Genomic DNA, 26,929 nt, shown 5'->3' on the forward strand with positions numbered 1-26,929 from the left:
TGTTTTTTGTTTTTTTTTTTTTTTTTTTTTTTTTTTTTTTGTTTTTTTTTTTTTTTTTTTTTTTTTTTTTTTTTTTTTTTTTTTTTTTTTTTTTTTTTTTTTTTTTTTTTTTTTTTTTTTTTTTTTTTTTTTTTTTTTTTTTTTTTTGTTTTTTTTTTTTTTTTTTTTTTTTTTTTTTTTTTTTTTTTTTTTTTTTTTTTTTTTTTTTTTTTTTTTTTTTTTTTTTTGTTATTGTTGTTTTAAGAAATGAAATAGAGAATAGAGACAGACAAGTCATTAAAAAGACAGACAAAATCAAAAACAAAAAAACACACATAAAGCAGACACGTACACAGAGGCAAGAAATGTCAGACTGAGTAAGACGTACAGATAGACGAACACAAAGACACATAAGCGCAAAGACAATTGACACAGGGACAGATTAGACAGAGACATGCACCAAAACTCAGAAAGTATAAAATTAAATAGAATATTACATTATAGAAAACATTTGCTCTAAACCAACTATCAGTGTTGAAAGGACAATTAGATAAGAATGGTTATAGACATAAATCTATTCAATTAAATCTAGATAAGTAAATGTGATTTTTTGTCCATTTTCATCACTCTCTGTTGATACTTTCAAGATAAACATCATCCTTAGCCGTTGCTGTGTATTTTTTGACATTGTGATGGTCTTTTCATAAACTGATCAAACACCTAGTTTGGTAAATGTAATGTTTAATGATGATGTTAATTACTGAAATCATTTCTAATTGACCAGAAACCGAAGATTAGTGACTCTTCATTTATAGTGAAAGAAATCAGAAGTGTTTCTAAGGGGATTTCCAAGCTCTGTGGTAAATTTTGAACTTTTTGATATTTCCAAAGCACATAATTTATGGTTTCTGACTCTTATTTACAAAAAGCACAAAGTAGACATACAATTACGGTTGACTTCAATAGTAATGAATTTGTAGTCAAAATATTGTGTAAAATTCTATCCTGAAACCACTGAAGTTTAGAATCATTTGCTACATTAAACGGTAGAGGGAAACTTGATGTCCATTTGAAGTTAACAAAGTCAAATGGGAATCCTGCTTCTTAATGCTTTTAATGACCCCCAAATTCCCATTTGTCCAAACTACTTACCACCATAACTTATCAAATCACACCGCAAGGCATGTAACAGGTACTAGATAGTTTCCAATATCGTTGTATTATATGTGGACAATTTATATACATGTTTATAAAAAGAAAGTAGTTGTTTTTAGTGACGAGGAAAAGACAAGTCAAACAGATGCTAGAAATGACTTCTCTCTGTTCTTTTAAATACAATGGCTACCCCAATTGAAATTGTTTTATTGATTCGCCGAACCAATAGGGAGCATGGTTCAGGAAGAGCAAGTGTCTTTTGTACCATCGACAACACCCGGTTGTAAAATTTGGTCAATTTGAAAAATTATGTCACGTTTTCAAATGGGAAGAAGGTATACAGCAACGGAACCAACCGGCAACCTAACGAGCATCAATCATGTCCAGTTTCATATCGAAAGAAACAGAATATTCCTCAATGATATCATTATTACGACTGTAAAACTTCCTCATAATTTTCATAACGTGCATCTTTCGAAACTCTGTGCTTCGAGTTTGTTAGCACTTGACAACATGTTGCAAGAGAAAATCACGATGTTAGGAACACGTCCTTGAATATCGAATTACATGCGATATTTTAACACCATAGGTTAAGGGAACAGAGTGTTTTCTTTCCAGAAGTGGAAGGTTCAAAATAATGAAATTGAATTCATCACACTTATCAAACTGCTTTGTGGAAAGCTTTCCATGTTGGTTCCGTCGTAGAAAAAAGATCGAGATAAGCAGTTGATATAGAGGGGTTTGTCGTGTCCTTGATTTCCAATTCTGTTTGGTATATACGATAGACGTGATCAATTATTATCAATATGTTAGTGTATACCATAAATAACTTATTCTGTTCGGATTTCCAAATGGTAAATAATTTGAAATTTAAATGAAGATAAATTATATTTTAACGTAGAAAGTTTAGCAAGAATTTCTTTCATTTCCTTGATTTTACCTTTATTATTTAGTAACACTAAATTATATTTATCATTAATACTATCACTATCAAATTAGTTGTTTATCTAAATATTTAATGAATAAGGAAGCAATACTTTCTATATAATGTTAATCATAAACATATACGTGGATACATTAACTCAGATATACACCTCTATATTGATGTTGATGTATTTTGTCTCGTACAACTGTGTTGTTATATGTGGGAAAAATTGAAATGGAAATTGATACTAATATTTTCTTTCATTTGCATATGTTAATCTACTTCAAATAACAAGATATTGATAAATTATTACTTTGACTAAATAGATTTTAGTTATACTGACTGACGAATTTTCCTGTATAAGGGATATATCTCATAGTTACACGGTAGAATTAAAAGAAGAAGGGTCTTTGCAAAATTGAGGTCTACAACTAATTGACAGTGAGTGAGTGTTTAGATTTCTTGTATCATGTCTATGACTTGATGCTACGTTACTTTGATCCAATACTTTACCTTAAAGTGATTGATGATACTTCTTAAGGTAATACAAACTTCAGACCACAAGTGCACAATCGTTCTATGTCAGATATGTGGATGCAACCAATGTCCCTTGTGATTTTACCCTTATAATACCCTTAAAATATTATATCTTATAGTGTCGGAACTCTTTGTTTATTTGAATGAACCAGTCCCAAATTCGATTCCTGGAGTTTATTGATAAAATGGAGAGAAGGGATAAGGCTGTTCAGGCAAAAATACAGGAATGTAATGTTCGGCAACTTCCGAGGGACTGGAGGAGGTTCCGTGTCCCCTCATATGACATTGCCAGTAAATCTCATCTTGGTAAACAATTATTGTATTGTCTGCCGATCCTCTATTTGCCTGCCTCATCCCCTTTTCCGAGCAAAGTCCTCGGAATAATGAGATGCATTCATTTTGACGAGGTCACTCCATCATATTTCACTTTCTCTCTCGGGTCAGCATACAGGTACTGTCGGATCGTCCAACTGGCAGTCTCATGAATACGTCGACTTACTCATCTGATGTTTTGACTGTAAACTGATTGGTTTACATGGTTGTTTGACATTCAAAAGCCTTGCAATTTTAATCGAAAAGTCCTCTTTGTATATATTTGTTTATTTTTGTTCTTTGCTGTTAATTTGCTTCTCTGTATCGGTCACCGTACTACTGTTCTTGTAGGTGAATTTCTGTTTGTCTCCCACGGCAAAGTTACCATCATTTTGTTTCTGTGTAGGAGTACTGCCAGACACACTGCGTTTAGGACTCTTTTATCTGTTGATGGGTGCTATCACTACCTTATAGTCAAGTTTGTCCAAGTTGCGAAGGGAATGAGACTACTGTTAAAATGCAAATATAAATTAGCGCCCCCTTGTAACATTTTTGTTGGCGGGGAGGTAAATCTACTGTTCTATCTAAAAATGTACAAGAGACCCTAAGAATATGTAACCTGATCATGTTACTGGCCGTTTAATGAATAGCTTAAACTACAGTATAGATCTGTTTATTTTGACAGGGCTATCCTTGATGGCAAAATGAGTGTCGCTACTGTATGACAAAATTTAGTTGATATTGTGTTATAACTACAGTGTGATCCCGTATGTTGTGTGGCACATACAAAGTAAGAGAACTGTAGCGAACTTCGGAAAAAAGTCAGAGACGGCATAATTAATGCACGGATGTTTCCAAACCTGCTTCAGATATCAATATGACACGTATTCGTAACCAATGTAAATAGTGATTTTATCTCGTAGTCCATTAATGAGTTTCGTAACAGAGGATTAAGAGATATTTTACTAACTATCTACTTAGTGACCCTGCCTGTTATGACGAGGAAGAAAAATATTATATATTCATGATTTTAGAGAAAATAACAGAAAGTTATTACGATAATAAACAAACAACAAGCAAAAGTTAATATTTATAAAATTTAATGGATTTAATGTAAAGAAATGAAACGTTTTATATAAATTCAACAATGTTCAGATAAGTCGATACACGAAACTTCGGAGCCGAAACCCAAACATCATTAGCACCATTAATACCCCAATTAGTGATATAAGCAGACTGGCGGTCTCAAGATCCTGAAAATACAAATAAAGAATTGTCTCTTTAACATGCACGAAGAGAACCGCTAAACTGGTCCAACTTTTCTAAATCGCATGCATATTATTATCCATAAGTCGTTACGTTAAGGCATACTCTCCCAAACCTGTATACCGGAATATGTCCACCCTTGTACGATTTTACACGAATTCGCCTCGTGTTCATTTCGCCCCCTGAGGATTATGTAGAATAGTTATGTAAGTGTAATAGATATTTGTCCTTATCTTTGAATGTGCACTCTCTCTCTCCCTCCCTGTTCATAGACGAAAAGGATGAGAATTTGTAAAATAGATGAAATAAGCTTATAGTTATTATCTAGTCACCAGCATTGGTTTTTTTCTGGTTTTAGGCAAATTTTATGGTTATTACAAAATTTCATGCTGAAACATGACAATTGATTTATACTTCACATTAAAAGAATGTAGAAAAATCCGGTGTTAATTACCCGTGTGAACAATATTATTACCGTAAAGATACTAACATTTGTACAGCTTATCCACAGGACTGGTTTGGAGCGGAGACGAAGTGCGTGGATATGGTTCCCAGAGGACTCGGTGACGGACTCCGTTCCTTTCTTATTTGGGTCGTCTTTCTGTGAAGGCGGCACACAGTAATCAGGGCCACTGATATATCCTACAGGAAGTCCACGCCTACAGAGGAAGGAACAGACATGTTGGTTCACATTAAAATAAATATAGGTGTGAAAGTTTTTCGAGGGAGCCATCAGAGTCTGCATTCTAAACATTAACTGTTATCCTGTCCGGTGATTTACATGAAGTAGTGAAACGCGCGTTAGTTTCGTTATCGTAATATGTTGTCATGCATTGTAATTTTGCCATACTGACATCCCTTGATGATACCTTGAATGCTCTTTAAACGGTTGTCATATTTTCTGCTCTTAATAGCTATAGTGATCATAATGATACTACACAACTCCTTTGCTTGTGATGGGCTTACACACATAATCCTACAGAAAGCTGCTCACCTTTTTCTTGGAAAATCTCCATCGTTTCTTCTTTTTCTTAGATGCCATGATCCAAATGCCTAATATTGTTCTATTGTTGTTATAGTTTTGTGTCTTTTATGACAGATATGGGAAATACTGGTTGAGCACATGACTGTAGTATAATGCATGTGTATTTGTTAATCATCGAAACATGATTTTTTTTCTTTTTTTGACATCAGTATTGATAGTTGTGACAGTGCAGTAACTTGCACGAGGATTTTTGGTAAAAATCAGAACTCTTCTTGATTGCTTTATGTTATTGATATTAATACTGTACCTTTTTGTAATATTTAAAGGGTGTGAGAGTTACCTCCCTTATTTCTTTTGTAAGACTTACTTCTCTTTACTCACTGTTATTGTGATTTTTTTTTTCATTTCAAACTTGAAAATCGAACATTTTGAAAATACAGAATTGAAATTATGTATCTAAATTATAGAATCTTGCCAATAAAAATGAAATGTTGAAATGAAAATGAATCCATTGATGAACGAAAGCTATGTAACAAGTCCCTCTCGTTATACCCAAGAGTTTATAAACCACCGAAATTATAGTTGTCGTGTCTCTGAATGCTCGAGATTATATACATTTTCAATTCCTAATATGACGATAAACTTAGCACTCGTAATACTATATCTCGAACTCGTATAACTCGAGACCCCGTTTTTTGTCGGTCCCTGCCAAACTTTACACAAAATCTTTGAACTTGCTTCAGTCGAATACTCGGTTATTTCGAAGTTTCTCCATGGTCCCGTCGAGATAACGAGGTTCGGCTGTAGATATTCTGATACATTCGAGAAATATCACTTTGTTTATTCAGAGTGACAAGAAGTTACTTGCTTTTTTGTTCTAACAAACTTATCACGTTTCGATGTTATTAATATTACTTATCGATAAAATTAAACGAAGCTCCGAGAAAGGATTTGCAGAAGAACGAAAGATGACTTAAAAATTTAACACATGTCTCATTTTTAGGGATTTTTTTTCACATGGAATAATTAAATCAAATCATTACACAGTATAAAATAGTGTATCCGAGTTTCATTGATTTATATCCCTCAAGAAAATTATCAGTTGATATATGTACCTAAGCATGCGACACCTGTGTTCCTGCAGACGAGCAGACGCCGATAGTACATCTGTAACACTTCTACTGCTCCAAAGCCTTTCTGCCACAGCGGACGCCCTCGGCCTGTCAGTAAAAATAACTTGATAAAAACAATGGTTTTATGTGATTTAATCTCTGAAACTTCATGAAAATATAATATTAGAAAACACAGCCCAGCTAGGTCTCTTGCTTATGAAAAGGACCGATATTGTGACGAATTCCGATAAATAATTGTTTATATTTAATACCAAATAGTTAAATAAAAGTACTTTTAAAGATGTATGGAATCAGACGGATTATTTTTCACATATTTGTCATACAACTTGGTGATAAAAGGGGAAGTCATTCAAATTTTAAATGATAATATGGCTTTACACATATCTTGATATACGCTTATTAATTCGTTACCAGGTAGATCCGAGAAAACACTGTGCAGATAGGACAATAACAGTGGTCTGTCTACATTGTGACCTAGGTTTAACTTAAGATCACTCAGTATAAAGCAAATAAAAAATATAATAATTCTATATATTGTAAGTAAACAGCCACCCGTCCCTTGTAAAGTTGGTCTCACGTGTAAAACTTCCCAGATTATACCATGTCTTTGAGGTTTTACGTCGTCAATACAACTACCAAGATATGATGACGTTGTCATGGGAACACATTACCTTCATACCACTTCGCCAAAACGCATTCACTGAAAGTCTGCTCTCTATCGACAAATGGCAAAGAACTAGTTTCTTATAATGCAACTCTATTCACACTAAATACAAAATGCAATGTAGAATTGGTAATATTCGGAGGATCTAATGTCACTATAACTGCTGAAAACCACAAAAAGATCAAGCATATGGCTTGAATTGATAATTAATAAAAGTCCGACTTTTCATGTTCTAATCCAGAATAAAAAAAACCCATCGATGTTAGTATATGACATATTTCACACGCGATGTTATATATCTAATATATCATATTTTATCAATCAGCTGGTGTGCTTATCATTTATGAAAAATATAAAATGCAAGCTCGTATGTCAACAAAGAATTATTAACCTAAACAAATGATATATTATAGCAAAACAATTTTGTCACTAATTATCGTACAATGTGTTATACATATGCTATTTATACAGTTGGCGCTCGCATCATGAGACGTGTGTCACAATGATAAAATGATGACTTAGGCAGGTGCTTGTATCGATTACTACCAGTATCTAGTAGGTTAGAATTTTTGAGAGTTGGTCTCCTGTACAGATCGTATAACAGAAACACAAATGTAGAATTACATATAGCATAATAAAAAAGGAAATGAACTTCATCATACTGTTGTTGAAACATTGGCGACAGTATGTTGTCTTTTCAAAAGAAAAAAACCAATAACAAATTGGAACTCCTCAAAATTTACTATGCTCAGATATACGATAGTATTATCCAACTTATAACCATAAAGTCAAACAATCTGGTGGATTTTAATGACATTCTTTTTGTTTCCAGTATAGAGCTTTTGATTTTGGCATATTAAGTATCTGTTCCCTGTTCGAATAAGCAAAGGCAGTGACGAATAGGATCAAACATCCTTGTATGTATAAGTGGATTATGACTAGGAGATCAGTGTGTCAGATATGAACACTTGCTGGTAAGTGAAACCAGATTAATTGAGTACAGACTAAGGTCCGGTTAAGTAATTTACAAGGAAGAAATACATAAGGACATGCATACATATGTGTCTGGTTGACAATATTTTCGTCGAGTTTGGTGATCCTCCAAAAGACAACTGGCAAACCTGGGGGGCCTTACTGGGCCCCTGTTTTGGTTGACTTGTTTTTGTTTTCATAAGAGGCTGACTTTATCAAAACAGTTAACAAAGACCTTGCGAAGTCGTTTAATTTCACTTTCAGATATATTGTAGACGATGTAGCAAAAATTCATTGACCACGTCCAACGTCCACCAGAATTGGAACTCAAGGACACGACAGATTGTTCTACATCAGCCGCTTATTTCGATCTTTTCCCACAACGAAACAAACATGGACAGCTTTCCATCAAGCTGTATGATACGCGTGATGATTTCGATTTCTCGATGTGAATTTTCCATTTCTTGATCGGAACAAGCCAACATCCCCAACGAATTGTGTTTATATGTCGCAAATATTCGTCATACTGACGAACAAACTCGTAACACATGGTTTCAAAAGATGCCGGTTGACGAAAATTATGGGGACATTTTATCGTCGTCATAGTGATCTCAATGAGAAAATATTCTATTTCTTTGTGCGATAGGAAGATGGACGTGTTTGATGCTCGTTAGCTTGCCTACTGGTTCGTTGTTGCATACCTTGTTTTCATTTGAGAACGTGACATTACTTAACTTGGATCGACCAAAATTTACATTGCGGATGTCGGCGATGAAACAGAGGACGCTTCCTTTTTCAGAACATCTGGTCTAATTATCCTTAGATTTTTTCAGGACTATCCGTGTCAATCTTCATAATTTGCATTCATTTTATTGTACTCATGTTTGGACTATGACTATGTTGATATGTTGGTATTTTCTTGTGCAAAACTGCGAATTAAAATCTACAATACATTTCTGTATGACTGTATACCAATGTATAGACGTGATCTCCTTTTTTATTCGGTCCCTGACACCTATTAACTCCAACAAGAACAACCGTAGAATATCAACTCCGCGAAATTAAACAACAATACAGAAGAGACTTGCAGTTCATTATTATTTCCTTCAATTTTATTCCATTCTGCACCAAAGTGTACAGTCACTATAACCTCTACAATTATTATTCTTTTTTCCAAGTGAAAGGTCATTACTTTGCCTTAAACACAAATTTAATTGATATGATTTAATGAAGTGTTAAACATCTCGCACACTTAACACCTGATGATGTGTTATCGGCCATTTGTCTGATGAAGGTGACATGATTGGCTGATTGATTGTGCTATATGTAAAGCCTGAAGACAAAATTCCGTGACTGCTGTCTGCCCTACACTTAATAAATCACATTTTTTCACTACTCTTCTAGAATCGCTCGCCCTTTCGTCCCATGGCAGATTTAATGTCCTCCGTGGACCGCACGCTGTTCCGTGGTAATACGGTAACTGTGATGATCTCATACTATAAAAAAGGCTGAAAATTGCCTGTAAGCACCGTGTGACCTCTTTTTCGACTTATATGGTAACGCTAAAGTAGACTATCACATTAAAAATAGGTTTTGGAGAAGGACGTTTGCATACATATATGCGTGACATACCAAAGCAGACTGATGACGTTTTCGTTAGTGATGTACTCGCTCCAGAGACAAGCTTCTCCTCCAAGGATCATTTTTTCTCTGGATTGCTTGCCTAAAAGTACAGAAGCATATAAAAAAAAATAACGCTTAAAATTACTAAATAATTATTTAAGCGATAGTCTGTAACACCTACAAAATAACATTTCTCCTTTCTTTTGTTGTGCACTTCTAAGCATTTCTTTCATTTCTCGATATTCTTAATTGATATCCACCTGGTTCATGAAAATGCTCATATTCAGGCTATCAGTGACGAGTGATGCAGTATAATTCATTGTTTGGATCTACTGTATATAACTCTAAATTATCAAAATGTGTTATTCACTTTTGCATCTTTGTACAATCTGAAGCAATACAATCAGCGGATAATGAGCTTCAAAAGAAAAACCTCAAAAAATCTAAATCAGGCCCTTCATCCCTGATTCTTGTTATGTTATCCTCGTGTAGTGTAATATTTGAAAGTCACGCCTCTTGACCGACACTAATAGAATGATATATCAAATCGAAAATCTTGAATATAACGCATATTCTTATTACTGTACCAGCAATAGGAAAGCACGGCCTCGCTTTTTTGAGATTATTATTGTAACGTAACACAGAAATTATTAAGATGATGCAATACTATGTTACACATTATATTGAAGTTACCTGTTCGAACTGGGTTTGGGTCACATCGGTAATACTTTGGCCAATGTACACCGTGGTCAACCCAGTCTAGATACCAGCATGTGCTGTAGATGACTTGATGGCCTCGATCTATTGCCTGTTGGACCTCCCGTATATTGCCCAACCAGATCTGGATAATCGTGTCTTTGGGAATCTGTCCAAAGGATCAATATGATTCAACTAAATAAACATATAAAGGTATGGACAAACAAGATTGTTGTTCAAACTCAAAATCTATGGAACGAGAGCAACACATAACCCAAACAAAAACTGACAAAATGACTAAAAAGTACAAGGAGATTGCGACCAGACGTTCCAGAATGGTTAATCTATCGATGACACCCATCATGTACATTTTGGTGAATCAAAGTAGGATCCTAAATGAGAATACGATTCACAGCAACGAAAACACCATGCATTAAAGAAAAACAAGAGTATGCCATGTCAACATAGTCATAATCCAAACTCAAATTCAATAAAAAAAAATACGAACGAAAGAAAGATTCACACGGAGGCTCATACAAAAGTACAGAGAATAAGACCAGGTATTCCTCCGTAGTAAGCACCTTCTACTTCATTGACAACACTCGCCATGTAAATATTGATCAATCCAATAAAGTAATGACACATTCTCAAATGAGAACTAGGTATACAACAATGGAACCTACAGGCAAACTAACGATCATCGATCACGTCAAGCTTCATATCGCGCATAGAAATAGAATATTTCTCAACGAGATCACTATGATAACTATACGTAAAAACTCCCCGTAATTATCGTCAACCAGCATCATTTGAATCCCTGTGTTACGAGTTTGTCCGCCAGCTGACGCCTTCTTGCACAAAAGTGTTTATAATGGAACAAGCCCTAACATCATATAACACACGGACACAGAATTACGGTGGGAAAAATGGAAACATATTTTGGATTTAGAAATTACACTTTGAGCTACTTCCCCCCATTGACCTTGGCATCACCATAACTACTGCTATTGTTCTATTTTTCTCTTTATTTCTTATAGATGAACTATTGTAGAAAAAGACGGTATTTGATAAACCCTCCCAGCTCTTTTCGTCCTCCTTGCTCCCTCTTTTACCCATCGCATTTCCTCTCTTTCTCTCTCCTGTCCCTCCTTTCCCATCTTTCTCCTTTATCTGTGTGTTTGTGTGATAGTGTGTGTGCACATTCCATAACGGGAATGATATTTGTAATTGTAATATGCTTGAGCTGGGCCAGCTTTTATAGCCGCCTCTATCTGCTCGGTTTGAGTGTGTCTATTTTCTAAATTGTTTTATCCGGGCCATTTTGAAGAATTATTACGTAATTGAGCAAGTTTGAGTGTATTCATCATATCTGTAACTATGATATATTGTGTTTATGACCTCAATAGCTACATTTATATATAAATTTTAATGTTTGATCATATCCCGCATGAGATGATAAAATACAATAACAAGGATGATGATGATGAGGATAATGATGATATTTGAGGACGATGATGATATTTGAGGATAATGATGATATTTGAGGACGATGATGATATTTGAGGATGATGACAATTGAGAATGATGATATTTGAGGACGATGATGATATTTGGGGATGATGATGATATTTGAGGACACTGATGATATTTGAGGATGATGATGATATTTGAGGACGATCATGTTCGAGGATGATGATGATGATAATGATGTGTACTATATATGATGTTGCTGATGATGGTAGTTCTTAGATAAAATGAAGAATGTACATGTAGCTGTAGCGTGACAATGATATCAGGTCCTAAGACATTGCAGTGTGTCTGTGTATGTGTGTGTGCTCTGTATATGTTGGAGTGTGTGTACTCTGTATGTGTGTGTGTAATCTGTATGTGTTTGTGTGTGTGTAATCTGTATATGTGTGTGTGAAATCTGTATGTGTTTGTGTGTTTGTGTAATCTGTTTGTGTTTGTGTGTGTGTGTACTCTGTATGTGTTTGTGTGTGTGTTCTGTATGTGTACTTTGTATGTGTAATCTGTCTGTGTTTGTGTGTGTGTGTGTAATCTGTTTGTGTTTGTGTGTGTGTACTCTTTATGTGTGTGTGTGTAATCTGTCTGTGTTTGTGTGTGTGTAATTTGTCTGTGTTTGTGTGTGTGTGAACTCTGTATGTGTTTGTGTGTGTGTGTAATCTGTTTGTGTTTGTGTGTGTGTACTCTTTATATGTGTGTGTAATCTGTCTGTGTTTGTGTGTGTGTAATCTGTCTGTGTTTGTGTGTGTGTAATCTGTCTGTGTTTGTGTGTGTGTGAACTCTGTATGTGTTTGTGTGTGTGTGTACTCTGTGTGTGTGTGTAATCTGTCTGTGTTTGTGTGTGTGTGTTCTATATGTGTGTGTTCTGTATGTGTTTGAGTGTGTGTACTCTGTATATGTTGGAGTGTGTGTACTCTGTATAAATATTTGTGTGTGTAATCTTTATGTGTGTGTGTACTCTGTGTTTATATGTGTGTGTGTTCTGTATGTGTTTGAGTGTGTGTGTAATCTGCATGTGTGTGTGTGTGTAATCTGTATGTGCTTGAGTGTGTGTAGTCATAATATGTGTGGGTGTGTGTAATCTGTATGTGTTTGAGTGTGTGTAGTCTGTATGTGTTTGAGTGTGTGTAGTCTGTATGTGTTTGAGTGTGTGTGTTCTGTATGTGTTTGAGTGTGTGTGTTCTGTATGTGTTTGAGTGTGTGTGTTCTGTATGTGTTTGAGTGTGGTATTGTCTGGCGTGCGAGTGAATGGTTATGTTTTTGCCATCTATTGAAAAATCGTCGAATTTTTTTTAAAAATCATAAAAAAAGAATTAGGATGGGAACAAGAAATTTCATCATAGCCCTAATCAACCTTCTAAATATCTTGAATTGTGACATTTATTTTAAATCGACATTTATAACCCAAGCAAAAAGTCGGAAACTGACTCATTTGCCTGTTGTTACCCTTTATTAAAATTCCGCGCTGGTTTGGTGTAGAAATACATTCATGTCTACCTTAAATGCGAGGAAAGTAACGTGAAGTTGAGGTATAAGATTAAACCATAAACTAATAAGATTTCGATAGTCTGAAATTTTAATAAATATTACAGGACAATTAGAATGCTGTAGTTTGGCTCGAGACTGATAGGCAAAAGTTGTTAGTCACATTTGTCTTTCTTTATCCTCGCTGAAATACACCATATGTCTTTATCAGCGTGATGACACTATAGAATCTATCATATCACTTTTGACAAACAGACAAGCTTTCCTTTTCATCATTTGATGACGTCATTTACCTTTAATCGATTTCGCATGGCCTCCTCCCACATAATGAAGCGTTTCTCTCGACCTTGTTCCCGAGACATATCTTTAAGATTATCGGTTAACCTGAAACATAAAAACATCACTTGTGAATTGATTCTTGCCCAAATTAACACAATATTGATAATTACTATTACACCTTAAATATCCAATGCGTATTTCTACCTAAGTAAAATATATCTAGATGATTAAGAAACCAAGACTTATTGACGAAGAATATGTCGCAAATACACAAATATAGGTCGTAGCGATTACTTCCGAGTAATTAAATCTTAGTCTATCACAAAAATCTAACAGGATGGCGTTGAAATCTTACAATAGGACTATGTTTGTGTACTCATAGTAATGTGTATCCTTTCGCGTGGCAGTGCTTCGAAAGTCACTACAACCTATCGAAGTATGATGACATTCATATATTGACTGCCTTTGTAAAGAAAAGAAAAGGAAGATGGCTGTTTATTCTATTAAAATTTTCAGGAAGTTTATATTTAAGATCGTGCAAAAAACACAAAAGTGAATAGCACCTTTAAATAATTTAGAGTTAGATACAGTAGAGCCAAACAATGAATTAAACAGCACCATACAACTGTTTCGTCCTTTTAGAACCTAAGGACCTAAAATTTGCAGTCTAGGAGGCGACTAAAGTGATCAAAAGAAAAGTAAAAATCTTGACGGGGAGGTGCAGCAGCAGCCCCATCTGCTACATAAAGAAAACCTACCTTCTTACGAAATAGTTCCACACCTTTACCATTGGATCCCTAATCCTTAAAGTTGTGTTCCAAAGATCGTTCATAGTAGAGAGTAAATATTTCACGTCCGGGTTTGAAGCCCTAAATAGAATGATATCATTCATACTGCAGTCAAAATGTAAATGCTGTAATTGTTTTTAACGGCAGCTTCCAGAACAACCAAGGACTTTGCATATAATTCTTTAGCATAAACAAATCTATAACGATTTTTTGGAATTTTGATACTACAATCTGACTGTAAATGATATTTTTCGCTCGGCCTCAGAACATAATATTTACCACAATTGTACTCAATGACAATGAACATACTTAGTATTTTGCCTATCTTTCGAGTGCCAAGTAAAAACAGTAATGCCTTTTGCAATATAGTATGTCATTCAACTGTCGATTCGCTATTATATCAAAAATACCCACCAGCACGTTAAAGACACTTCATCCCCTCCTAGATGAATGGAACGATCCTTGAATACATCGAATAGCTCATGGAATAGTTTATTGAGAAATTCGAATGTATAGTTTTTGCTTGGGTCCATGGGACCTAGATAGCCTGCTACTTTTCGGTAGTTTCTGTAACACTGGGTAAGGACCTCTGGGTGACCAAACCCCCAAGAAAACGTGTGACCTGAAACACACGTGACAGTAGAAAATTGATTGTCCGTGCTGCAAAATCAGTGGCGCACTTTCCAATGTAGTAGCAGGAAACCCTATTCGAAGCTACAATTTCGGTTATAAAACCTTACTTTCTAGATAATCACAGATAAACATTTCTCACTTGAGTATATGAAAAGGTTGCTCGCTGGTTTACGCTTTAACCGTTTCGGAAAATGTATTGTAAAGGATAGGTAATGCTTATCATTGCACTTATGAGACACGCAGATATTAAACACAAAATTCCCTCTACTCAGCCTATTACAGCATCAGGTTTCGATGTCGTCGTCAAAGAAACAAGAACGAGAATGCATATTTCAGTCATTCTGATTGGTCACCATTGACTGGGTATATTGGTCCGATCAAAGAACGCATACCTGGAGTATCGAATTCAGGAATGACTCTGACTGCTCGTATCCGGGCAAACTCAATTATATCAGCAATGTCCTTCGCTTTATAAACTAAAGATGGATGGTAAGCGCCCTGTCAACGGAAAACCAGAAAACGTCACAGATGTGATTGATCTATAAACCTTAGTTAGTATCAAAAGTATTCATACTGATACGTTAACCCTATTGTCTACGACAACAATACCACAATAACTCAAATGTAGGCTAATATATTGTTTTGTAAACACAAATGAAACCTACGTTTATTGTTTGTTTACAATTACATGATGTAATTGCAAGTAATCGACAGAAATACACGTTCGGATGCCGATTGATAAGCTGTGAGACTTGTACTGAAGAAGTTAAGCAGGGATGTCCTTTTTCATCTCTACTTAACCCTGACTATTTAAGGCTGTGTACCCGAAGACTGGTGTCATTTGGTTAGTTATGGTCAATAGAGCCCATGACATATAGCCAGTACAGTTGAGGCCTTTAAACATCGCTGTAAAAAGTGTATAGATAATGAAGGGATTATGTTGCAAAATAATGCAATATGTCCGCCAAAAGTCCAACCCTTTAATATGAGGCTTATCCATCGTGTAGTGTCGATACACCCAGCACAGTTTCTTGGTGCAGGAATTGTACCTGCTGTCTCCGTTGCATGTTGTTTTGATGGCGTTGTTGACGGCGTGATTTGATTAATAACACCAATTATTTCTAATTTTCTCGTTGATAAGGTATTTCTCTTGGGTATAACTCTGAAAGTCTGGCGTAGATTTCAAATGAATTCTGCATTAATTATCAACACATTTCACGGATTTTAAATTGGTGAATCTCAACAAATTTACCTTATTTCAAGACCCGAAACCCAATAGTTTAGCTTGTTTGCTGGTCTTGCAAAAATCGAAGTACAGCGACTTCCTCATTTTTACTCATGAAAAATACATCCGAAATTGTCTCCATTCAAGCATACAATCATAAAATAAACACCTGGACATGGTCCAATGAAGGTTAAGGGAATCTTTTTTCCTCTCATTTTTTGTTCGCTATGCAGTTTTGAGTTCGTTGAATCAAACGGAAATTTAGATTGTTCACGTTACTTTTTTCTTGATAACAAAGTATCATAATGTTTCCTTTGGATAAAAGACGAAAATTAATTTTCAAAAAGGTTGCTTCCGGCACATAGTATTTTTCAAAACTGATACTGTACATATACTTAGCCTTTTCACATTTTCGTGTCAAATCAGTGACATTTCAGTGTGATTGCAGTATACGGTACAGTAGCGCCATTGAGCGCCCCTATCATTTGTATGGTCCGATAACTGTCGAAAGAAACGTAGCGCATGGAGGATTTTTTGCTTATGCCATATAAAAAGAGATCTTGAGCCGAGTTACTCACCTTGTCAGAGAGATTTGGGAAGGTCCGGCTAACGTACGGAAAAGACTGATCATCTACCATGTGCCAATGTAGAACGTTCATCTTATTCTGTACCATACCTTCCTAAAACAAAAACTTTGCAGTGAAATGTCAGTTTAAAAGCTGTATACATTCAAAATCCTTAAAGTAATACGATCTATGAAGTTCAAAATGAGAGTAAGTACCATATATCTCCATTCGTTCATGACTACATGTAACGTTTTTGTTGAATTTCTTACGTTAATGTGATAAACGTAAGCAAACATTTTGTGATACTTACGATGACGTCATAAATGACGCTCTTTTTAATGAAATGTCTTGAGGAATCGATAAGGATGCCCCGGTGAGAAAATCTTGGAAAGTCTTCTATTACTGTGTCTTTTATATAAAACTGAAACAAAAATAGAACATGTCAATTGATGTCAATGTTTTATTCAGCTGTTATAAAACTGTATAATCTTGTATCCGATTTCAGGAAATGTTTCCTTTTATATAATGTTTTCCGGATATTAATTCCCATCTCTTTTTTCGTTAAGTAAGTATGTACGTTTTTTAACTATTTAAACTCAACTTTGATTTATGTACGGGCTTACAATTACCATTTGATATATGTGATATATGAAACAAATTATTACTAAAATGAAAAAAAAGAGTGACCACTATTTTTAATTCATATATCAAATGGAAACGATTTCAAGCTTTTTAACACTTTATTAATTATTTATACCTTTATTTCGGAAAATAGACATTTCCACGTCAAAGTCAATGTCATACTGGCTCTCTCTACATAGTTCGTATTATCACAATGTAAATAAAGTATCTTAGCCTGACGTCACAATAGGCTATATCACACGTGTAATACGCGAAAATATTACATGCGTATGTACAAAACAAGGCGATCATATAATTATGGTATTTTGTATCCCGTTGTATATATATTTGCAAAGATGAAATTGATTGAAAATGAAACAGAGACACGATACATGATGATAATATATTTTCAAGGGAGATAACCACTAAACGTATTATAGAGTGGCTACTAGAAATGAGAGTGAGAAAATAGTCTGAAAGGGATATACACTTTTAATGTTAAAGCCTGATTCCGAACTAATGGACATGGTTGATAATCTAAACACAGTATCAATATCGAAAATGATGTTTTCTATTTAATTTTGGGTTAGTTCACCTCTCCATCTGGTGTTAGATACTTATTCGTCCGATTTTAATTTTTCTTAGTCGCCTCCTTGGCTTGAATAATCAATGACGAGTTTCCGAAGGACAAAATATTAGTATGAAGTATTCAGTATATAGATCATTCAATTCTTTGCTATTCCTCTGTACAAAACATTTTATGACACATTCTACCACTTCATCTACCATCCTCCACAGATCTGTCGGCTATAATGATGGAGCTTTACCACAACCTGCCAAGATTTCCTTTAAAATGCGTCGTTCTCGATCATTGGAACTGAGGAGTTTTAAAAGACAACTGGGAGCGACTTTTTCGTTTGTGTCATAAAGACCTCTGAAGATTGGTGTGAGATTGATGAAGAAACCAGTATTATCCTATGGGATTGACTAGTCTTTGTTTAAACATATTTATTGGACACCATTTTGTCTTAGGAGGGTACAAATTACGTACCCTGATAGTCACGTCATCCATCAAAATTTCACTGTGTTACATACCTGCATTAATGTATAATAACTCAATAGAAAAAATAGTTTGGATGAAAAAAATGTAATTTTATGAAATAATTAAAAAATACATGTAAAATAAAGTGACTTAAATTTACTCAGGAGTTTAGTGATAATTTAGAAAAATCGGTGTGTTCTATTTTTCTGTTTTGCGTGTCGAGGTGATATTACTGTTGATAGTTGTAAGACACCTCATAAAACAAACTAAGCAACCAAGCGAACAGATTGTCTTTATCGATCTAACATAATGCTGATAAATCGAAAGGTTCTCACACTCTTCGATCGTAATACACAGATCACTTCTTTTATCCCACCACATTTATTATAAGTTAATGGCAATATATGACCACCTAAACGCTCCGCTCGTAATCCTTGTCCGTGATTATTGACCTTTGAGGATGTCGAGCGAGTCTTGACCCTATTCTGTTCCCGCGCTAGATAACCGTCATTATTGTATATAATCCTGATGGAGTGATTTACTCTCTTGTCGCTTTATCACGTGATCTATGCCTGACGTCATGTGCGGTCGCGACCTGAACGCCCTCTGACCTGGGACACTCACGGCTCAAAGGCGTTTGTTGTTGTTGGATGTTTCTGTGACTAGCATTTTCTTTGAAAAAAAAAACTCGACATGAAAACATAAATATACATATGAGTTTAATGCGCTAACTACGGAAGCCCATTGGTGTCAAATAAAATCTTGAATAAAAAAAAATATTGCGAATACACGCAGTGCTATTGACTAGATGTCGCGTATGTTTCGTTGTTCCGCGCACTTACAGGCACTCTACATTCAAGTTTTACAGTGGCACCTTAACGACTGGGAAGTCACATTTCCTTTATATAAATAAACTTAATGTTCATCCAGATAAAGTTACGTTTCAACATGCCGTGGATGGTATGAACGACGCTGTCAGTTTAGCCGGCTATGTATCATTAGAAATGAAGTACACCAACAAAGCAAGCCTATCAAAACCGTATAACACTCCTTATCTCTGGTAGAATTCACCAAGGAATGCTGATTATCTATTAACGTGGTTTATCACATATAGACTATTGTTGCTTAAGATTTCTATTTCGGATGAACGTCCACATTATCATTGTTATGTAATCTGCCACTGTAGAACTTGAATGTAGAGTATAAGACACATGTAATTAATAGTAATACCTATATTCACAATGATTATTGCGTATAATTCCTTATATTTGCAATATTTATTTTTATCTGAAGATTTCATTTAGCCTATGGGCTTTCATACCTAACCCCAGCAAGCCTCTTTTAATGACGGGAAGATCTTCCTGTATTTATGCTACAAGTAATTCTTTCTTGTTACGTTTAAAACAGAACTATTTTCTGTAAGTGTACGTCACAGAGATTTGAAACTTGTACGTTCTCCGCAGTCGTTATCGCTTTATAAATCACGTGCATTAACGGTGCTAAGTACGCCCGACCAGACATAACCATGCTATTTACCAACAGTAAAAAATTGTTAAAAATTAAGAAATTCGTCTGTATATAAAGCTTTATTGTACTGATAAATACGAACTGAAACCCCGAAAGTAATTTGTTTTCAAATAATTGAAAAGTTCGATTTGCAAATAACAGTAAACGAATAAAAAAATATTCAGCAAAATAGAAAATAAAACGGCACATTAATCTGAGTGCCTTCAAATGAGATATCACGCTAGAGACCAGAGGCAAACGGGGAGTGACTAATGAAACCCCGGGTAGGGGACAACTCACAATGTGACGTAAATCAGTCAAGCTTAAAAGTGCTTGGCTGTTAAAGTACAAACATATCCGCAGGCACGTGCACAAGGCCTGTCGTTTGTCTTGAACCGTTAACCTTTCATTAGACGAAATACGGGCGCAAAGCGTGGATAGTATAACAAACATGTTTTTGGTGTTGAAAGTTAAGGCGTCAATGTTGATTACTTTTGGAGCTGATATTTAAAACGTTAAAGCGTATTACGTACATGAGTATAGTGCATATATTAAAAGTTCAATGTACATATTTGGTGATAATATTGAAACCGTCAAAATGTATTACGTACATGATTATAGTGATATTTGAAGCGTCAATATGTATTACGTACATGAGAATAGTGATATTTGAAGCGTCAATATGTATAACGTACATGGGTATAGTGATATTTGAAGCGTCAATATGTATAACGTACATGGGTATAGTGATATTTGAAGCGTCAATATGTATTACGTACATGAGTATAGTGATATTTAAAGCGTCAATATGTATAACGTACATGGGTATAGTGATATTTGTAGCGTCAATATGTATTACGTACATAAGTAGTGATATTTGAAGCGTCAATAAGTATTACGTACATGAGTATAGTGATATTTGAAGCGTCAATAAGTATTACGTACATGAGTATAATGATATTTGAAGCGTCAATGTGTATTACGTACATGAGTATAATGATATTTGAAGCGTCAATGTGTATTACGTACATGACTTTGGTGTGTATATTTAAAAGTCTCAGTTTGTATCGCGTACACAGTTTTAGTGGTCATGCTTGTAACGTTGTTATTCAAAGCGCCTATGTGTATTTGGGAAGTGAAATATGTACACGTGTTATTCAAAGAGGAAATGTATTTGGTGTGCATGAATTAGGTGCTGATATTTATAGTGCTATTGTGTTACGCAAATGATTTGAATATGGATGTAAATAGTGTTAATGTGTTCTGATAGTTACATAGGTAGTGTGTGTGTGTTATCAGTGTGTACAAACAAATGCGTCGTCATGTTTCTATGATATTTGAATATCATTGAAGTGACCCGTCAATGTGACCAAGAAAGAATATGTCTACTGTAATGTGAATTTCACTTCCTGTTATTTTCAAAAAAATGACAAAGTAAATAATGCCATGTGTTCCGAAAAGGTAAGCGTCTTCTGCTTCATCGACGACACTCGCCATATAAATCTTGGTCAATCTGAGTAAGAAATGTCACGTTCTCAAATGAGAACAAGGTAAACCACAATGGAACCACTAGATTGAACATCAAACACATATTTGTGACATGACAATAAAGTAATATTTCACCACACCTTGGACCTTCAATTGGTCCCAGCCTGTGACTGAAATGTGTATGTAGGTCCTGAAACAGTCAACGACCGCACAACTACTATACATGTGTTGTAGCCGTAGAGGAATAATATGATAAAAGAAAACGTATTCAATCAAAACCACACGGATATTATACAATACAAGTGAAAGTTTCCACCACAGCTTGATCACAACAATGGTTTCATTATGTCGCCTGACTAGGAACATTGGTCGCACTGATAGACCCTTCTCTCGGAAATGTCAGATGTTGTGATGACGAGTCTTGAGGAATGCTACATTGTATTGTTCTTATATCGGTCACTGTGAATTAATCGACAAATTTATCGATCTGATGAAACTGAGCAGCTTGTTATCTAACAGAATAATCTGTGTTATTGACCACTGTAATATACCTCGTTTTAGTCCTGAGGCAACATCTTCATCCTCAAACAGCCCACCAATTATCATCCTAAATACGCCTGCTATATTTCCCTAACTGGTACAGTTTTCTATACAGGAACAAACAAGGGCCGTCAGTGACGGGCTCTTCTCTCCGAATGGGGACAAAATTTAAGTATTAAAAGTAACAAATGGCAATAACTACTTAACTATGCAAAAGAGAGTGGTGCTTCTGCTGCACTTCACTTCTCCTTGTTGAGATTTTTCTACCATGAAGTTTCATGTTGATACTTCTTACAGTTTGAGTGTAATGCTCCGGACAACCTTTAAGTATGAAAACTAACAAAGGGCAATAACTCCTAAATTATGCAGAAGAGAGTGATGGTTCTGGTGCACTGCTCTTCTGCTTGTTAAGGTATCTCTACCTATGAAATTCAATGTTGATACCTCGTAAAGTTTAGGTGTTATGATCTGGACAAAATTATGACGGACGGACGGACGGCTCGACGGACAAAGTGGCGAGTGTATGCTCTGTCTTCGGGAAGCATAAATATACCCGAACAGCCATAATCATTTTGTCTAATCCGTCGTAGCCCCTCTACCCGACAGCTCTATCGACTAATCTATCGTGGTTCCTCTACCCGACAACTCTATTAACTAATCTGCCGTGGCCCCTATACCCGACAGCTCTACCAATAATCTGTCGTGGCCCCTCTACCCAACAGCTCTACCGAATAACCTGTCATGGCTCCTCTACCCGACAAATCTACCGACTAATCTATCGTTGCCCCTCTACCCGACTAATCTACCGACTAATCTATCGTTGCCCCTCTACCCGACAGCTCTATTGACTAATCTGTCGTGGCCCCTCTACCCAACAGCTCTATTGACTAATCTGTCGTGGTCCGTCTACCCTACAGCTCTACCAATAATCTATCGTGGCCCCTCTACCCGACAGCTCTACCGAATAACCTGTCATGGCTCCTCTACCCGACAAATCTACCGACTAATCTATCGTGGTTCCTCTACCCGACAGCTCTATTGACTAATCTGTCGTGGCCCCTCTACCCAACAGCTCTACCGACTAATCTATCGTTGCCCCTCTACCCGACAGCTCTACCAATAATCTATCGTTGCCCCTCTACCCGACAGCTCTACCGACTAATCTATCGTGGCCCCTATACCCGACAGCTCTATCAATAATCTGTCGTGGCCCCTCTACCCGACAGCTCTACCGAATAACCTGTCATGGCTCCTCTACCCGACAAATCTACCGACTAATCTATCGTTGCCCCTCTACCCGACAGCTCTACCAATAATCTATCGTTGCCCCTCTACCCGACAGCTCTACCGACTAATCTATCGTGGCCCCTATACCCGACAGCTCTATCAATAATCTGTCGTGGCCCCTCTACCCGACAGCTCTACCGAATAACCTGTCATGGCTCCTCTACCCGACAGCTCTACCAATAATCTATCGTTGCCCCTCTACCCGACAGCTCTACCGACTAATCTATCGTGGCCCCTATACCCGACAGCTCTATCAATAATCTGTCGTTGCCCCTCTACCCGACAGCTCTATCGACTAATCTGTCATGGCTCCTCTACCCGACAGCTCTACCGATTAATCTATCGATGCCCCTCCACCCGACAGCTCTACCGACTAATATATCGTGGTCCCTCTACCCGACAGCTCTACAAACGAATACTGATTGGATGGCAAGTTTTCCGTCTCCGTGACTCTAACAAATACAATGTACACACCTTAAGAATTACTGAAAAAGCGTAGAATAGTCTGCCACTTCTACATACAGAAAACTGCTAAGACATTTCCACAGACAAATATGAAAAAGAGCTAATATACAATACAGGCTAACACAAGTACTTTACAACTAAGAAATGTACATCAATGCAGAGAGAATATAATACAAATAATACAAAGCTTAAAGAATAATTTACAAACAAATATAGACTTTCAGTGAAAAAAATCGTATGCTTCGTATGTGGAGAAATGTGTTACAGTGGTGGGTTTATGTCGATAGAATCGTCGGGCGGTCTTACCTGATTCTGCCGTTTATATACTATCTGGCTGAAGGTCTCGAGTCCCCTCAAGGCGCCCCACACATCGATAGCTCTCAAGAAGATCCCAAACGGCTTAACCAATAGCGAATCTAAGAAATAAAAAGTTATATTCTATAAGTTCATATCTGGATTGAAAGCCAGTTTCATTTTATAACATTCATGTATATGAAAGTTCAGCGGATACATCCATATGGCATGAAGACTTATGAAAGTCACTTTCTTGTATTCTTCACATAGTGGATTGCACCGCAAATGTGAATCTAAACGCATGTTACATACATATTCTATTTTGTCATCTGCCAGCAGTTCAATCTTGGCATCTTCGTGTATTTCGATTTCCCATTTTTTATTTTTTATTTTTTTAGTTTTAAAACATTTTCAGAGACAAAGGGATTCTTTACGATTCACCGATACAATGTAGTTAAACGAAAATTAAAACCAGATTAAAAAAAAAACAACAAAAGCTTAAGTATTTTTCTCCAAATATTCGTCAAGCACTTCGTGTTATCGGTGACTATGGCTAGAATTCACTTCAGAAAGAAAGTTAGGAAAATTTAAGTTTAAATCTATTTGAAAACAAAATGATCCTGGCGATCATGACGTAGTGTTGGGCATAGCTCTATGCTTTTATTCACTGGCTGATTTTGGTATTTCTTTACAGCATAGTAACATCAATGGAGTCTTCAGCGGTATATATATATAAATGTTTAGTGACATACGTGGTGTCCAAGTTTCTAGGACGTCGAGCCGAACGTTTTGTCCGTCCGTTCTGAAGTCAATACAGGTACATGCACGTGGTATTTTGTTTCATGCTATCTTTTATCAAATAAAAACACAAACAAGAAACAAATCGGTCTGCATGCGCCTTTGTCTTTGAAACAGGAAAAATATAGAGCCATTGCATACATAGGAAGATTTATGAAAAAAGCGATTTCCCGTATAATAGTGTACATATTTCACGAGTAGGATAGAATATAAATATTTTCCACAGGTCGATCCGAACATTACTGCAGTTCTCAAAATTAGTTTTTAATTGAAATTGATATATACAGATCGCTGTTTCGTTTAATGGGAAAATGTTACAAAAAATGGTGTTTTATTTTCCCAATAAAACATTTGTATACATAAATTCTGCTGACATAAGCACATAATTGCTACCGCATACCATTGAATATGGAGAATGTACACACATATATTCAGGAGTTAGGCGAGGAATGTGTTTATTATATGCCAGCATTTAATTGCTGATCATAAAAATACTCCTACTCACAAGTTTCGTTGGAAGACTCGTGCATTTGACTTGAGCAGGTTTCTTTAAGCACCACTGACATCCACGTAATGGGCGTGGCATCTTCGTGAATTTTTCTCAAATTTAGAATGTCTTTATCAAATCCACCATTTTTCAAATATTTCAAATTGTCATAATTTTCTTCGGAAGCGAATTTAAATACGGAATCTTTGTAACGTTGGATAGCTTTCTCTAAATTAACACACGAATAATTCTCCACCTTGATATTGAATGAGTGCGGATCAATTCGGTACACTTGTTCTTTGTTTGTCCGGTAGGTCTGTGGTAAAGGCCATGGCTCCCCGTGTGTGGCACGAGGAGCTCTCCTGAGTTTGAAGGCTGGACCACCAATATTTTTAAACTGAAGACTGAAATCTGTATAGTCCCATTCAATTGAAACGTTCCGTTCGATGTCTCTCTGTGTCGGCGTATGAAAACGTTGTTGTCTAATTTTTCCTGGACAAAAATGAAAAGCACATATCACATTATACAGGTGTGATAGTACACAGTATATATGTATCTTGTAACAAGTAAACAGCCAATCTAAGACATTTGCAATAATATTCTAAAGAATGCCTTCAAGTAAAACGTTTCTATAATATTGCAGGCTTAGCATTATCAAACACTGAAAAATATACGACAAATATAGCATGTTCTTAGCGTTTAGACGTTCATGTGTAGGTATATGTTTGTTCACAAAAATATGAAATTACCGATACGTCAACACAAAGCAAACTCGATGACATGAGGGCAAATTATGAACAAAGACTGATACGATAACACAACATACACGTACATGAAAGTACGACCAGGTGTTTCAGAACAATAAGGTACTCTGCTTCACTAATGTTCCCCGATTGTTACCAAAAGTAAAGTTTAGTGCTAAGTAACCGCAATGTAAGACAAAGACCTACTTGAATTGAATATTACACCATCTCAGTACCCATCACAACAAACCCTTTCCTACTTAACGTCTTGATACAGTGAGAACATCTGAGAGGTGCATAGCGGAATATATATGGGCGACATGTATTTATTTAATACTCCTGTGTGGAATACGGAGTGTTGATGCACACATTTCCAAAATCTATCAGGTTACTTTGAATATAGCAAGGACGGTATTCACTTACGTATATCTATTTTGGTTCTGTTATATTTCAATGAAGAATAATTGCCCCTCCTGGGCCCCGCTACGTACACTGGCGCCTCTTTGTAGACGTTGTAAGGATAAACGCCGACAAGAAGGATAACAAGCCATGCTGGAGTAACGGCGGAGCTGGCCATCCTCAACTTTCACATTCTGGACCTGATTTTGTACAGAAAAACAAAAGACCAATGAGACAAAATATTAATGGTAAAAATAAGGTTATGTAAAGTCTTGGTAGTGACTGTCGTCGGCTGAAACGGTTAAATGTCACACAAAGGTACCGACCATTAAAATCACAGAGCCAGTTACGCCGAGATCAGATGGAATACCCGGCCCAGTGTACATCTCTTACCAGTAAGTACCAGTAACAAGTGGTAGACTGGCACTAACATTCCAACAGACACAGATATAGACGTTGTTCTATATCATCAATACCAATGTTCATACTTATTATCATTATCAAATTATTCC

General features: G+C 35.9%; 1 protein-coding gene across 1 annotated transcript; it reads right to left on the reverse strand.

The window, feature by feature from the left end:
- Positions 1-3,991: 3,991 nt before the first annotated feature.
- On the reverse strand, positions 3,992-26,595 carry LOC132565160 (beta-hexosaminidase subunit beta-like). Its single transcript, XM_060229778.1, has 14 exons — positions 26,442-26,595; positions 25,294-25,767; positions 24,003-24,112; positions 17,058-17,168; positions 16,760-16,861; positions 15,349-15,454; positions 14,738-14,945; positions 14,294-14,404; positions 13,550-13,640; positions 10,245-10,416; positions 9,561-9,651; positions 6,275-6,379; positions 4,665-4,833; positions 3,992-4,161 (listed from the first exon to the last, which is right to left on the reverse strand). Exons 1-14 carry the CDS (start codon positions 26,593-26,595, stop codon positions 4,060-4,062), a joined length of 2,106 nt encoding a protein of 701 aa, XP_060085761.1. The 3' UTR covers positions 3,992-4,059.
- Between the last annotated feature and the right edge of the window lie 334 nt (positions 26,596-26,929).

This window comes from Ylistrum balloti, unplaced genomic scaffold, assembly GCF_031769215.1.
Source record: "Ylistrum balloti isolate Yb309-2 unplaced genomic scaffold, AGI_CSIRO_Ybal_v1 Utg369698, whole genome shotgun sequence".
Lineage (NCBI taxonomy): Eukaryota > Metazoa > Mollusca > Bivalvia > Pectinida > Pectinidae > Ylistrum > Ylistrum balloti.